Source organism: Sarcophilus harrisii, chromosome 6 (assembly GCF_902635505.1).
Source record: "Sarcophilus harrisii chromosome 6, mSarHar1.11, whole genome shotgun sequence".
NCBI classification, from domain to species: Eukaryota; Metazoa; Chordata; class Mammalia; order Dasyuromorphia; family Dasyuridae; genus Sarcophilus; species Sarcophilus harrisii.
The window spans coordinates 75611717-75627531 of NC_045431.1; the positions used below are offsets into that span (position 1 = coordinate 75611717).

Below are 15815 nucleotides of genomic sequence, written 5' to 3' on the forward strand. Positions count from 1 at the left end.
AATGGACATCAATCAGCTTATGCTTAAAAAAATAGAATTTATTTTTGAAATATCCTTTAGAAAGGAGAACAAAAGTATTACTTTACTAATTTGTACAAAGAAAGATGAATTAATTTAATTCAAGTCACCTTTCATACAATATGCACAACATCCCATGTATACAACCAAAGGCGAACTTCAGTCTGCCATACATAAGCTATAATTTGGGTCTCTCATAAAAAACAATCAGTAACATAATTTGTAAAAGCACACCTTCAAGGCAATTCAAAAATATCCTTATCTAAGTTCTAAAGGGACATTAACACCTGCATGATTAAATATAAATCAGGATTTGCTTACATGGTACTGTCTAGGGAAAAAAAAGAATACTGAAACTATTCTTCTACCTATAAAGTTCTGCTGAATATACAGTTTATTTCACAAGTAAATTATCATAATATTTATTTAAAGATTCAAGTCACATGGAATTATGTAAATACAATGAAATGTTCATTAGCTGTGTTATGAATTTTAATGTATGAATGCTTTTCATTCATTGCATAACATAGTGAGCATAACAATCAATTTAAATAGCTTTTCATACATGTATCTATTTTTCTTTAAGGACATATGCCTCAAAAGTGTTGTCTATATCTGGATTTTAATGGCACAGAAGGGAATTGATACTAAGAGAACTATCAATAAAGAAATTTCTTTCATCAATTTATATTTACAGTTTTTCTGCAATATATTCTTAGGAAATTTTCTGGAGTAATGAAAGGTGAAATGACTTGCTCAGGGTCACTAAATCAATTTATATTCAAAGTGAGATTTAAACTCAAAGATTACTGATTCTGAAACTGACTTTATAAAAGTAGAATCATGCTGCCTGTCATCCCAACTACATAGTTCACAGAAGAAAAAGAAAATAAAATTATTTCTTCAAATCTCATTTCCATCTGAGAAGACTAAGGCCTAAAGAAGTTAAAGCAACTATGTCAATGAGCTATATGTCCAGGATAAAACAAAATACGACACCATATTTTGTATTAAGCAACAAGTATTTCTTATGCATTTATCATGTACCTGATATGGAGGTTGGTGCTAAGCATACAAAATGCAGTAAGTAAAACAATTCCTATTCAAAGGAAACTTCTATTTTAAAAGAAAAGATGAAAAATACATATTGTAATGTATACCAAATACAAAGAGAATAAATATGATAAATATAAACAAGCAATCTTATCAAGACAATCACAAAAAAATTACTGCGTATGCTGAGTTTAACCTTAAATTTAAATCCTAGATTTATTCAGACAAATTTCAATTTTTTCTCTCCACAAAACTTGAGGCAGGTTCGAGAAGAAGAGCTTTAGTAGTTGAGAAGTAAAGGAAAGTTTTCATGTAGAACAGTACTTTAAAAAATAATAATAATAATAGCTCTTTATTTTTCCAAATAAAAGGTAGTTTTCAATATTCACCTTGCAGAATCTTATGTTCCAAACTTTTCTCCCTTCCTCCCCATTCCCACCAACCTCTAGATAAGCAAGTAATCCAATATAGTTTAACATGTGCCATTTTCCTAAATATATTTCCACATTTATCATGCTGAACAAAAAATTCAGATCAAAAAGGGGAAAAATAAGAAAGGAAAAAAAAAAAAAAAAAAAAAAACAAGCAAACAACAACAACAACAAAGTGAAAATAATATGTTGTGATCCACACTCAGTCCCCACAGTTTTTCTCTGAGTGCAGATGGCTCTCTCCATCACAAGTCTATTGGAATTGTCCTGAATCACCTCAATGTTAAAAAGAATCAAGCCTATCAGAATTGATCATCCCATAATCTCACTGTTGTTATGTACAATCTAAACAGTAGCTTTCTGTGTACCCTTAGGGATACCCAAGTCATTTCGAAGGGTCTGAGAAATCAAAACTATTACTATAATAATGCTAAGATATTTTAATTCCTAAAATGGTAAATATTGTTAGATATATAACTCGCATAAACAAAAGCTCCTTTTGGGGGATGCTTAATAATTTTTAACAGTATCAAGGACTCTGAGATGAAAAAGTCTGAAAACTACTGAATTCAGAAGTAATGTCTAAGCTGCATCTTGAAAGAAGAGAGGAATTCTATATATTGGAAATAAGGAGTGAATGCATTCCAGGCAATTAGGAAAGCTGAGACACAGATAAGAGCCAGAGTGTCATATGTAAGGAGAAAAGAGAAATTCAGTTGGTGTGGATGATGAGAGGAATACTGTAATTAGGCTCTTTGGGGATAAAGATCTGATGGGATTCAAAAAGTTAAAGAGAAGAGTTTATATTTTGTTTTACAAGATCTCTTGAAAGAGGACTTTGGGAACTGAAAGTAGATCACAACATAACATGTTCACTCTTTTTGTTGTTGTTTGCTTGCATTTTGTTTTCTTTCCCATTTTCTTCCTTTTTGATCTGATTTCTCTTGTGCAGAATGATAATTGTATATCTATGTATGCCTATATTGGATTTAACATATTTTTAACATGTTTAATATATATTGGATTACTTGCCATCTGGGAGTGGGAGGAAAGGAAGGGAACTTGAAACACAAGTCAATTGCAAGAGTCAATGTTGAAAAATTATCCATGTATATGTTTTGAAAATAAAAAGCTTTAAACTTTTTTAGTAGAAAGTACTTATTTCCACTGCATGCATATTTTGCCTTCTGTTGCGCTACTATTTACCAGTAGTTTATTAATAAAATAAAATGGTTATTGTCCAGTGACACACTTGGTAGTCAGAAACATTAATAAATGTTTCTTCTTGTTGGAAAAAAAAAAACCTTTAATAAAAAAAAAATAAAATGAAAAGAAATAATGCCATCATAATATCTTTTTACAAAGTTTCACAGATTACTAAGAGAAGACTACCCTGTCTTATTTTCAATAGAAATCAAAGATACTATTGAATTAGGAAAGTGACAAGGTCAGATATATGCCTAAAGAAAATTGCTTTTGTAATTGTGGAGGAGAGACTTGAAGTAGGAAGACCTTAGTAGGTAAAAAGTTGGAAGACAAGAAGGACTGAAGTAAGAAACTTTGGAAGGAGGAACAATTGGGGAGGGAAGAAAATAAGTTCTATTTTGAACAGGTAGAATTTGACGTGTCTCTGACACATCCAGTTTGAAATGTCCAATAAGTAATGTGGAATTTAAGATTGGGGAAAAAAGGTGAAAAGAGATGATGATTCAGTGAACTCACCCAAAAAGAGAGAGAAAGTAAGGGACCTAGGTCACACCCTTAGGAAATATCCATAGTGGGGATGTGTAGGGAATGAGAACTGAAAGAAGTTGAAGGAGAATCAGGAGAGAATAGCATCATGAAAGCCCAAAGAGAAAGTGTCCAGTAGGAGAAGGTAGGCAACACTATGGAATATAAAAGCTAGTTCTAGAAGGATGAAGACTTAAAAGAGACCATGAAGTTTGACAATGAAGAAATCATCCATAACTTTGAAAATTTAAAAATATCATTTTCACCTAGAGGTTTTTAGAAATGAACTGAATGTATAAAATGATGACAATTTATAACCTGTAGTTTCATATATGACATCTTTAAATTTAAATTCTATATTTATTTCAGCCAAATTTCAACCATTTTAATTCACAGGTATACAAATAAGTCATTTCATTATGAAAAATTCAATACAAGGTGACTCTTTCAAAAGTCAAAAATTAACATCTGTGAGATATTTCAATAATAACAGCATTCGTGTAGGTTCTATTATCCCAAAGTAATTTCAATTGATAATTTTGTATATACTTATGAAATAGTTAAGAAAGGAATCACTATGTTTGTGTTATTGAAAAATTAAGAAAGAAGGAAATTTACATTAACTATACCCAATGGTCTACATTTTAAGAGCAGAAACTAGGTTTAGAAGTCCATATTGGTATTTATGCCAAAAGGCATTGTCAAAAAGCTGAGAACCCAAGACATATATTACCAAACACAAATTAGCTTCTACCTAACAAAATTCTTCTATAGATGCCAAATTACTGTTTTTATAGGAGTTAAAATTGTCAAATTATGAAGCCATAGAATAAAATTTGATTATTTTTTTGCCCTTAAAAAAAATTTGTGAACTATATCAACATCAATCATTGGACATATTCAAAGAAATTGATCCTACACAAAAAAATTAGGAAGTTATCTTTTAAAAATGACTTTAAAATATGTTCAAAGGGCAGAAAAGAAAAACAAACTAGCTCATTATTTTGTAATTATATCTGGTTGTTAACATAAAATTTGTATTTCCCACCATTTTATTCAACAGAATTGAATTTAAATGAATATTGGATTTTTCAAAAAAGTGAACTGACCCTCAAGTCTTTATTTTTAAGGATATTTACAAATTACCAACTATTAAAGAAATTTTAAGAACAGAATTCCAAAAGTTCTTTGAATAATAACTAAATCTACTGATCCCCTTGCTATCATCCCTCACTGATAAAATAATAATTGAGAATCTGATTTCTGGCTCATTCCTTATCAAAGTAAAAATTCATAAAATTGAGCTGATTTCACCCAACAGAAACTCATGGCATCTCCATCAATTTATCTTTAAGAAACGTATATTTAAATCACTAAACAAATGGAATTCACTGTACCTTACAGTATAAAATGTTGATCTAAAGCTAAATTCAAACTGCATTTAAATTCCCAATAGTTCTCATAGAAAGAAGAGAAACGTCTGAAGTACTCTGCATTCTTGGATTTATATTTGATATCAGATAATTTTGAAAACTACTAGCTACTAAGACTGATCTGGCTTCATTCATTCTTTTTATTTGCTTTATTTTTAGGGAGTTCAGATCTGGGGTTCCCTTGGAGAAGCCTATGTTTAACCACATATTTTTACAACATATCTAAAGCTTTATTTCTCTGAAATTAAGCTGTTTTTGTTCCTTCAAATAAATTTTAGAACAAAACTAAATTTACAGTTTATTTTAGGTGATATTTTCATTTTTATTACATTGAATAATATCTCTCCCCAATTATTTCGTTTAACCTTTATTTCAATGAGGACTTTTTGTAGTTACATTTTAGAAAATCTTGTGTCTATCTTAGAAGATTAACTTGCTGACATTTTAGATTGTAGTTATTTTACCCAGAATTTCTGGATCTTTTATCTTTTGTTAGTGTTATACAGTATTTATTTATGTATAGTTATACAGTAATTATTTATGTCTAACTTACTGGTGCTACTACCTTAATTTACCAACTAATTTTTAAGGGTTTTAAAAGTAAATTATCAAATAATCAATAAATAGAAAGAATTTGGCTTCCTCTTTACTAATGTTTCCTCAACTTCTGTTTCTTTTCATATTGCTATAATCAGCATTCTAGAATAACAAATAATGGTGGAAAGGTATGGCATCCTTATCTAATGTCTGAACTAAGAAAGTTTCTAGTACTTATTATTACTAAAAATTATGATTCTTTCTTTTAGATAAATGTGTTTTATCACATTAAGAGACCTTCCATATCTATGCTTTGAAGAGTTCTTAATATAAGTCAGGTTTCAAAGGCTTTTGTTGCATAACTTGACATATTTATGCAGGGTTGTTTTTTGTTTTTTTTTTTTTTGCAAAAATTTCTGAATTATGATGCACTTCCTAAAAAACTAGTCTTTCATCCTTTGTAAGTAATTTTAATGTGCTACCTGGAGAAGCAAAAAATGATAATAAATTAAATAAAAAATGGGGAAAATATTTGAAATAGATACAGAGAAAATGTGTGCTGAAGGAAACATAATTTTGAATACAATGGGAGATGAATTCTCAAGTATCAGTATCTGAGGGTAAGATCTCATAGAAATCAAAAAAAACAAGATTTGTACAACCGATGTAAAACATCCAATAAAACATGCATTTATGAACTATGTATTAAGCACTAGGGATAGAAAGGCAAAAATAAAAATACTCATATCCTACTGAAGGGTATAAGATGCACATATACAAATACATACTTAATACACACACAGCTATTTATACAGACGTGTGTGTGTATCTGAAGATGTGGGGGGGTGGAGTAAGAAAAGGATAATACTATTAATTGGGAGAGTAAAAAAGGCTTATAAAGAACGTAGTGCTTAAACTAAGTCTTGAGGAAGTAATAAATCCTGTGATGTACACACAGGAAGGAAAAAGTATATCAGTTTTAAATATACAATGAACATTGTATGATATAAAACTCAGGAGAGATCCTAAAGCTAAATATATGCGGCTGGATGTCATCTTGTTGAAAATAATTAAGCCCATAGAATGGAACAATGACATCAGACAAAATACAAATGTAAAAGAGAACAAGGTCTAAAACAAGAACATGAGGTAGGTATTCAGTTGGTGAAGATGAGAAGGGAGATTATTTTCAGAATTTGGGTTGAGAAACAACAAGGAGCCCATGTTTGTGGATCATAGAGTATTTGGCAGGGCATAAAGTATAACAAGACTGAAAGGGAAGAGGAAGTTTATCAAAGAGCTCTAAACACCAGAGAATTTTATATTTAATTCTGGAGATGAAACAGAGTCAATTGGCCATTACTAAGTAGTACTGATGTCAGAGGAGTGAAGGAAGAGAATTCAAGAGATGTTATTAAGAAAAAGGTAAGAGAGCTTGGTAACACAGTGGGTATGAGAGACAGCGTGTAAAAAGTGGAAGATGACATCTATCTTGTGAGCATAAATGACAATTTAGGCTGCAGTGTCCTAGATCAGAAGAGAATAAAGACAAAAGAAGAAAAGGGGTTTTGAACCAAGTAGCCTAAAAGGAAAGTGGTACTCTCAAAAGCAATAAATACTTCAGAAGATGGCAGGATTAGACAAGGAAGATAATTATGTTTGACATGGTTTTGGAACATGGAGTTTTAAATATCCAATGTATATGTGATGATGTAAGACTGTGTTACAGGAAAACAGACCTGGATAAGAAGATATGGTAGTCATCTGCATGGAAATGATAAAGGAAATCATAGTGGAAAAGGCCATTAAGTGAGAGAATATAGTCAGAAAGGAGAATTAGTACAAGATCAAAGCCTTGGGAGATAAGCAATTAGAATAAATGACTTGAATGAAGATGTATCAAAATCAACTAAGAAAGAACATTCACAGAAGCAGGAGGAAACAAACTAAAGAGCAAATAATGACATAAAAACCCAGAGAGGAAAGGGGTCATCAAAACTGTCAAATAGTACAGAAAAGATCAAGGACGAGGAACAAGAAATTAAAGCCATTTCTAGTCATATGAAAAAAATTCTCTAAATCACTATTGACCAGAAAAATGCAAAGTTTGACTCTTTCCTATCAGTTTGATGATTATGACAGAAAAAGAAAATTATAATTGTTAGAGAAGATGTGGGAAATTTGAAACACTAATGCATTACTGATGGAGTTACAAGAGAAGGAATAAGAGAAAGAGGAAGAAAAAGAGGAGAAAAAGAAGAATGAGAATGAGAAGAAAAGGAGTCAAATCTTTTTTAGTACAAAGACATTTCTAAGCAAAGTTTTTAAACAGATGAAGTTTGTTTAAATGGATAAAATTTGCCTTTAGTACAATCTAAACCCATTTTTTATATTTCTCAGGATCGCTTATCCTTTAACCCTATGAATTGCAGCATCTTCATGTTATAGCACCTCAGTTTGTTCTATGTTCCACAAAATCACTTACTTTACCCCACACTCTTGCTTCTTGTTTCAAATAAATTTTCCATTTTCTGACTGAAAATACTTAAAAGTTAGGAGGCATTAGGAATAAAGTAATGAGGGGCAGCTAAGTGGTGCAGGGGATAGAGCACTAGCCCTGAAATCAGGAGTTCAAATCTGACTTCAGATACTCACCACTTCTTAGCTGTGTAACCTTAGGCAAGTCACCTAACCCCAATTGCCTCAGCAAAAAAGAAAGAAAAGAAAGAAAAGAAAGAAAGAAAGAAGTAATGATTAAGATATAAAGGTGAAATGATGTGGCCTTGAGCCATTTAAGAGACATTTTTTAGTTTTGAAATTTAACTATACATCAAAAAAAATTCCAAAATGTAGTATTTCAGGCAGTCCAAAAAAAAATATTGAAAAATTTGAGACAGATTTAGGAAAGACATTTTAGGACACAAAGACTTTTGTCTTATGCACAGTAATTGAGTTAGTCCCCTATGTTTTATGTTTTCAGGTATTCTGCCCCCATGTGAATCCACAGTTTCTATAAAATCTATACAAATGGTATTGTTTAAACTCATCTTATATTTATAATTCTCTTTCACATTGAGAAAGGTAAACATAACGGAGGAAAATGATAATTTATAGTACCTGTCGAATGATCGGAACTGCACAGGTTGCTCAGCAGAAAGATCACTAAGAGTGCCAAGGCAGGTTGGGGGAAGAAAGGCAGGATCCACAGTAACTCCATCTGCTGGCATATTAACCAAGCTTCTAAGAATGTCCTTCACATTCACATTTTTTGCAGTTGGTACAGGGGGCACAGTCTTGGTATCTAACTCACTGGCTCCATCATTTCTGGCATCTTGAGACTTATTCACTTCTAAAGAAAGTGTGCTTAGCACTTCACTAATGGCATCAGGACCCGCGCTAACACACTGAGGCCCTACAGAAACGGCCACAGCCACATTACTTCCAATGGCTGAAGTTGATTCTTCTGCACTATCAGAATTTCTCCTTTGGACAGATGCCACACTTGATGAATCTTCCATTGTTGCTGGAGGTAATGGGCTGCTAGTTGCTGTTGTTGATTCTAAATCTAATTACAAAGACAAAAGCAAAGAAAATTTAAATTGATTTCAACTTCAAAAAAAAAAATGTTATAAATAACCACTAAATATATATGGAATCTATGGAATATGTAGAGCACTCTTAGAAAACAAAATGAAGGCTTATATAATATGAATGCATTAGAAGGCTTTAAAAATTATTGCAATAAAGACATTAAGCTATTAAAACTCCCATACAACTTCATAAATCCCAAAATGCAATTCAAATAGCCATTCAATCAATTTTCACACACATCAAATCACAGTACAGTGGTCATGAGTAAACATTTGTTCTAATTTCATTAAAGACTTCAATTCAAGAAAGATTAGTATTACTACCTTGAATATACCATCTTTTACTGCTTTTTCAGGGCCAAAGAAAAGCACATAAAAACTTACTAGTTGATGTCATATCACCACTTTCGTTGCCAGATTCTTTCAAAGACTCATAGCAGTGAGGTTGGCGCATTTCATTTTGAGGTTCCAGAATGTCTCTGTACTTGGACACCATGAGGACAGAGATAAAGTATACTACAGCCAAGGCCAAGAACTGAGCTTGCTTGCTATCCTCCTAAGGGAAAGAAGGGGAGGAGTGAGGGGAAGGGAGAGAGAGGAAATGGGGCAGTAAGGAGAAGGGAGTATAGGGTGAAAAAGAGTTATCTTTATTATTACTAGGTTAGAAGCATTTTGATGGTTTATGATATTATTTTTGTATTATTCTTTGGGCTTATTTTCTACTTATTCTTGAAGTAGCAGTTAACTGAACATTAACACCACACCAAACGGTTATTAAGCAAGATAATATATTAAGTTTAGAGAATGTAAAATCAAAAGAGACAAAAGATTCTCTTCTCAAAGAGCTGACATGCTACTAGGGGAATATAACACACACACAAATAAGTACAATGAGCATAAAAGATCAAGAACATTAACAACTGGGGGACTGAGAGGAAGTTTCATGGCAGACATGGCATCTGAATTAAGCTTTGAAGAAATTATTATAAGAGGTGCAAATGAACAAGATATACAACACAGGTGCAGGGATTATCCTAAGCAAAAGTAGAGGCAGAAGATGTAAAGTGGGACAAGGTCAATGAATTAATTTAAAAAGAACGTAGAATTTATGAAGGGGAACAACAAAAAATTAATGTGAGAAAGATATAGTTAGACCTGTGACTAAGAGATTTTGCTAGTCATGCAGGGAAAATAATGAAGATGGGCAGAATTACAAATAGAGGAAACAATTAAAGAAAACTATGACAGCAATTCAGACATGATTTGATGGAATCCTAAGAAAAAATTACAAGTGGAAAGAATACAAAAGATATTAAGGCGGTGGAATCAACAAGACTTGACAACTAATTAGGTATAGGAGATGAGAATGAGAGATGAGTCAAGAATAACCCTTAAGGAATTTGGGTGACTGAGAGACTACCTGTGCCTTCAACAGAAAAAGAAAAGTTTAAAGGAGGGATAAGCTAGGAGTTTGGAGAAAATAATCATAATGTCCATTTTGAATGCAGCGAGTTCAAAATACTTTCTCTAGCAAATGTCCATCACTGAGATGATGATACAAAAGTGTAGTAAATGAAATGACGTTCAAAGATCATAGGATCATAGATCTGGAGATGAAAATGATCTCTGAAGTTACACAGTTCAACCTCTTCATCATTATATAAGGTTACTGTCCTTTGATTACAGAACCAGTACTTTTTTACTACACCATGTTGCCACCCTGAATAAAGAATATTCTATTCATTGAATAACCATAGAATGTTAGTAAATTGATGTAAGACTAGCTTAGGTAAAGGAAAGTGAAGTAAAATTCTTGAAAAATAAAAGCCTTCAAATATCAACCATGGAAAACTGAAGACCTACAAGGATAGAATGAAAAAACAAGTATGCATTTCTCAAGTGCTCTATTATTTGTCACAGGATCACAGACTTAAGAGCAGGAAGAACCACCAGGAATTATCTGGTCCAATGGCATCATTCTACAAGTGATAAAATTGAAGTCCAGGAGAATTTAAATGGCTCCTGCACAACTACCCAGTAGTAGAAAAGCACTTATTTAAGCAATGAGTTTATGCCAAGTGCTCTAATAACTGAGTGTACAAAGAGAAAAAGAAGACAGTCCCTACTTTTAACAAGATCACATTCTGAAAATGTTGGAAATGATTTATAAATATTCTTGGTTGACACATGCTGAGTATTCTAATGTCACAGGACAAAAATTCTTGAAAATATTTTTGCATCATGGATTTCCTCCTCATTGACTGCAGGGTCAAGTAGCTTAAAGATCACTGAGTTCAACTTTACTTTTCATATTTGAAAAGCAGTATTCAGAAAACCTCAAGTAATTTTTCCATAAAAATGAAGATAGTTTAAAAAAAAAAAAAGAATGAATGAGAAGCTAGCTATTCCATCATCCAGTATATGATTTTTCCACATAATATATACACAGCTTCTAGCACAGAAGATCGAAGTTGCCTTTAATAGACTAGGATTAAAAGAACATTATTTGTTTTAAAGGAAGAACATTATTTGTTTTAAAGGATGAATCCCAATAATCTCCACAAGTAGGAAGTTCCAGAAGAAGATCATGCTCCAAAAATAGACCACTACTGGATTATATTGCTCTAGCAAGCAGCTCACCAAAACCAGTAGAAAATGTGATTGAGCAGGACTGACGTGGGAAGGGGACAAAGAGCAAGACACCCTTTGTGATATTATCACTAGGATGTGAGGAGTGAAGTAAAGAAAGATACAGTGATCATATGCAGTTCCCACCTCATATAAATAATGAGGTTGGTCATAGGAGTGCACAAGTCAATGTGCCTTGATGATGCTGTGATAAGCCTTGGTTTGAACAAGCATATTTTCATAGTAAAAAGAGGTAAGATCAAATATATTAAAAAAATTCAAGGACTTCTTGTGCCAAGATGACAGAGTGAAGAAGAAACCCCCTGAAGCCCTCCAAAATTCCTCTCCTAAAACAATAAGAAAATTGACTCGGAATGGATTTAGGAGCAAGGAAGGAGCTTCCCCAGCATTGCAGGAAAAATCTTTCATTGCGGTAGGAGAAAAATTAGTTCAAAGAGCAGCAGATGTACCAGACAGTGTCATAGCTGGGGGCCTGCAGCAAGGCTTCAAATTTAGGTCAATGAACTAGGGAGATCCTGCCCTTCCATTAAGCTGCAGCCCCAGGCAAGTGAGCAGTCTGTGCAGAAAACCAAGGCCCCAATCTCAGCAACTCCTGACAAACCAGACCACACCAAATCCTGACCTCGGTGGCTGTAAGCACAGGATCTCCTCTCCAGGGTCAGCCACCAGAAAGACTATTACCACAGCAACTCAGCAGAAAGGCCTAGCCTTAGAGTAGACCAGCAGCTAACAACCTTCCCTTCCTGGGAAAGTCAAAAGAGACCTCATCCCCCTGTACAAGACAAAAGGGAAGTCTACCTTCCAGTAAAAGTAAGATGTAATCCAGGAAAAACAAGTAAAAGCCAGCACGCGTGTATATATATTTATATACATATATATATACACACACACACACACACACTTACAAAAATATAACCCCCCCCCCAAAAAAAAAAATTGACTCTTGAAAGTTAGTACAGTGACAAATAGGATCAAGGCATAAATTTAGAAAATACAATAGTGACAAAATGGCTACATGTAAAGGTTCAAAGAAAAATTTTATTTGATCTTATACCCAAAAAGAATTCCTGAAACACCTAAAAAGGGTTTTTAAAAGCAAATCAGAGAAGAAATAAATTTTGGAAAAGAAATGAAAGTAATGAAAAATAATCACAAAACAAAATAAAACAAAACAATAACAATAAAAAAAGTCAATAATTTGGAGAAAGATCTACAAAAATTTACTGAGAAAATAATTCCTTAAGTAATAAAATGGGGCAAATGGAAAATGAAGTTCAAAAACTCATTGAAAAAATAATTTCTTAAAAATTAGAATTAAGAAGTGGAAATCAATAACTGTATGAGACAAAGATTCAATAAAACAAAATCCAAAAGTTTAAAAAATAGAAGAAAATGTTAAATTTCTCAACAGAAAAACAACTAGAAAATAGATCTAAGAGAGAGAACATAAGAACTGTTAGATTACCTGAAAACCATGATCAAAAAAAAAAAAAAAAAAAAAACCATGGACATCTTTCAAGAAATTATCAAAGAAAATTTTTCTGATATATTGAAACCACAGGGCAAAATAGAAAGTGAAAGTATATACCAATTATGGCCTGAAAGAAATCCCAAAATGAAAACTCTTAGGAACACCACAACCAAATCCCAAAAGCTCATCAATCGAGGACAAAGTGCTGCAAGCAGCCACAAGGAAACAATTCAAATTATCATGAAGCTACAATTAGAATTACAGAGAATTTGGCAACTTCCACATTAAAGAACTGGATATCCCAGAAAGCAAACAAGTTAGGACTACAACCAAAAATGACCTCTCCAGCAAAACTGAATATCATTTTTCAGGGGGGAAATGTGCATTTAATGAAATAAAGGACTTTTAAAAGACCAGAACTGAATAAAAAAAATCTGACCTCTAAATAAAAGACTCAAAAGAAACATGGAAAAGTAAAAAAAAAAAAAGAAAAGAAAGAGAAAACATAAAATTTTATAAAGTTTAACTGTTTATATTTCTGTCACAATATTTTCAACTAAATTTTAAGAATTTGATTACTATAAGAGTATTTAGAAGGAGCATCTGTAGACAGAGGGCATAAATTTGATAGAATGATACCCCCCATAAAAACAAAATTAAGAGTGACAAAGAAAACTGTACTGGAATAAAGAGGAGGGAGATTGAATGGGGTAAATTATTTCACATAAAAAAGGCATAAAAGAGCTATTATAATACAGGGAAAGACAGGGGTAGGATGGCATCCCAAATTTAAAGTTTAAAAAAGTTTTAAAAAAGTTAAAGTTTATTCTTATCAAAACTTACTCAAAGAAGAAATAACATATGCAATCTTACCCTATATGGAACTAAAAAAGGGATAGGGATCATAGAAGGGGGAGAGGGGACTGATAGTAGATGTATAGTAGTAGATAATAGATGGTAGACTGGGGAAGGCAATGATCAGAAATAAAACACTTGACAGGAAAGAAATCAATTGGGGAATGGCTAAATAGTTGTAAATGTTATGATTTTAATGGAATATTATTTTTTATAAGAAAAGACAAGCATGGAAATTCCAGATAAACTTGTAAAGACTTTCATGAACTGATGCATAGTGAAGAGAAGAGAGCCAGTAGGCCATATACAGTAACAACAAAACCATTCAGCAAAATGTGAATTTCACTATTCTCAGCAAAACAATTATCCAAGATAATCTCAAGATAATCTCAGAAGACTAATGATGAAGTATATTAACCACCTCCAGAGAAAGAAAGTTATATTATTTTAATATAGACTGATGCAAGCTATTTTTTACTTTTTTCTTCAACTCTTCTTATACAAAATGACTAATCTGGAAATGTTCTACAAATTGCACATGCATAAACCTATATCTGATTGTTCACTGTCTCAGACAGGGGATGGGGAGGAATAGGGAAAAAAACCTAATATTAAAAATGCTCATCAATTATTATCAGTACTACACACTGTTATTAGTAATATTTTGGAGTTAACAAAGTTCCTGCAGCCCAACAGTACTCCAGGGAAAAGATCAAAATGATACATAGGTCTTATAAGCATACATTAAATAATAGAATCAGAACACAATGTCAAACCATAAAATAATAATTACTCCAATAAAAATATCTGTGAGACCATCAAAACTATGGAATTTTATCCACAAACAGAATAAATGTTAACATAATTCCAGATTACCCTATAGAAGAGGTAGAGAATTATTTAAAAGATACTCTTTGCTTTCTAATGAAAAAAGCAAAATTGAATCTCATTCTTTTCTCCAGAAGGCTTATTGGGGGAGGTATAAAATGGACTCAGTAGAAGGATACAACCCTTTAAATACAATTAGTCTGGAATTCCAAGGCACTGGAAAATTAATATGACATCTGTGAAGTTCACCTCTATCCATAAAAGATATTTCTGTGGTATCCTATGAATATCCTCTTTCTAGGTCAGGTTCTGAATGTACAACCTAAACAAGCTGATAGATCTATCAATTGGCAGCTTCTTCCCACTGGAAGTCTTTTAAGTCCACCAGAACTCAAGAATAAAGTTCACGTAACAAATGAGTAAAAGGTGATTTTGAAATACATGTAGTATTCTACTCATTTTATCTATTCATTTCCTCAAAATCATATCTGCAAGATACTAGCTTTGAAGTATCTTGATTTATTTTATCATGCATTGTTGACACTAATTTTTTTTACTACCTCTGTGCCCTATCAGATTAGTTAATTCTTAACTTATCTATGATGCAATATTAAGATTTATCAAAGCTACGAGTAATCATACTTTCAAAAACAGTGAAACTTGCAGTGTAGTAGGTGGGAACTGACTGTGACATTAGTGATGAACATTTAATGCCTATAACATTTAATGCAACTAGCATTCATTGGACAATCATGATAGCATATGTTATGCTGCTATTCATTTCTCTGTAGATTCATCTCTTTTCTAAGGAAATAGATTATAAATTCCTAGAGGACAAGGGTAGGCTCTGAGATCCCTTAGAATATGCACACCTAATATTATCCTGTTTCCTCCAGGTTCCAACTCTGGTATTACCAGACCTTGAACCAGGTTTCTCTACACTACTCTGAAGCCATCTACATACTACTTTTCTGAGCATACTCTCTTTTACTTTCCTTTTTCCAACTTGCCTTTGTCTTATTATCTTTCCTTTCATTTCTTTCCTCTCCTCTTTTCTCCTCTCCCTGCCTCAAGATTTGACAGAATCATTGGTATACAGTCTGGGACTAATAAGTGCTCTATCTACCTCTATCTTTCTATCTCTCTATCAGAGCATTCAGGATTTTTATTGATGTTGACAATGAAGATGATGAACACAACAAAGATGATCATTTTCTTT

The 15815-nt window shown here is 32.5% G+C and overlaps 1 protein-coding gene across 8 annotated transcripts in view; it reads right to left on the reverse strand.

The window, feature by feature from the left end:
* The window catches only part of LRBA (LPS responsive beige-like anchor protein), a 754452-nt gene that overhangs the window by 539819 nt on the left and 198818 nt on the right, over positions 1-15815 (reverse strand). For all 8 annotated transcript variants that reach the window (XM_012552173.3, XM_023505940.2, XM_031943309.1 and 5 more), the window contains 2 exons: positions 9178-9349; positions 8321-8768 (listed from right to left, as the gene is read on the reverse strand). In XM_012552173.3, coding sequence (XP_012407627.1) covers positions 8321-8768; positions 9178-9349 — 620 coding nt within the window. The remainder of the gene's footprint in view (positions 1-8320; positions 8769-9177; positions 9350-15815) is intronic.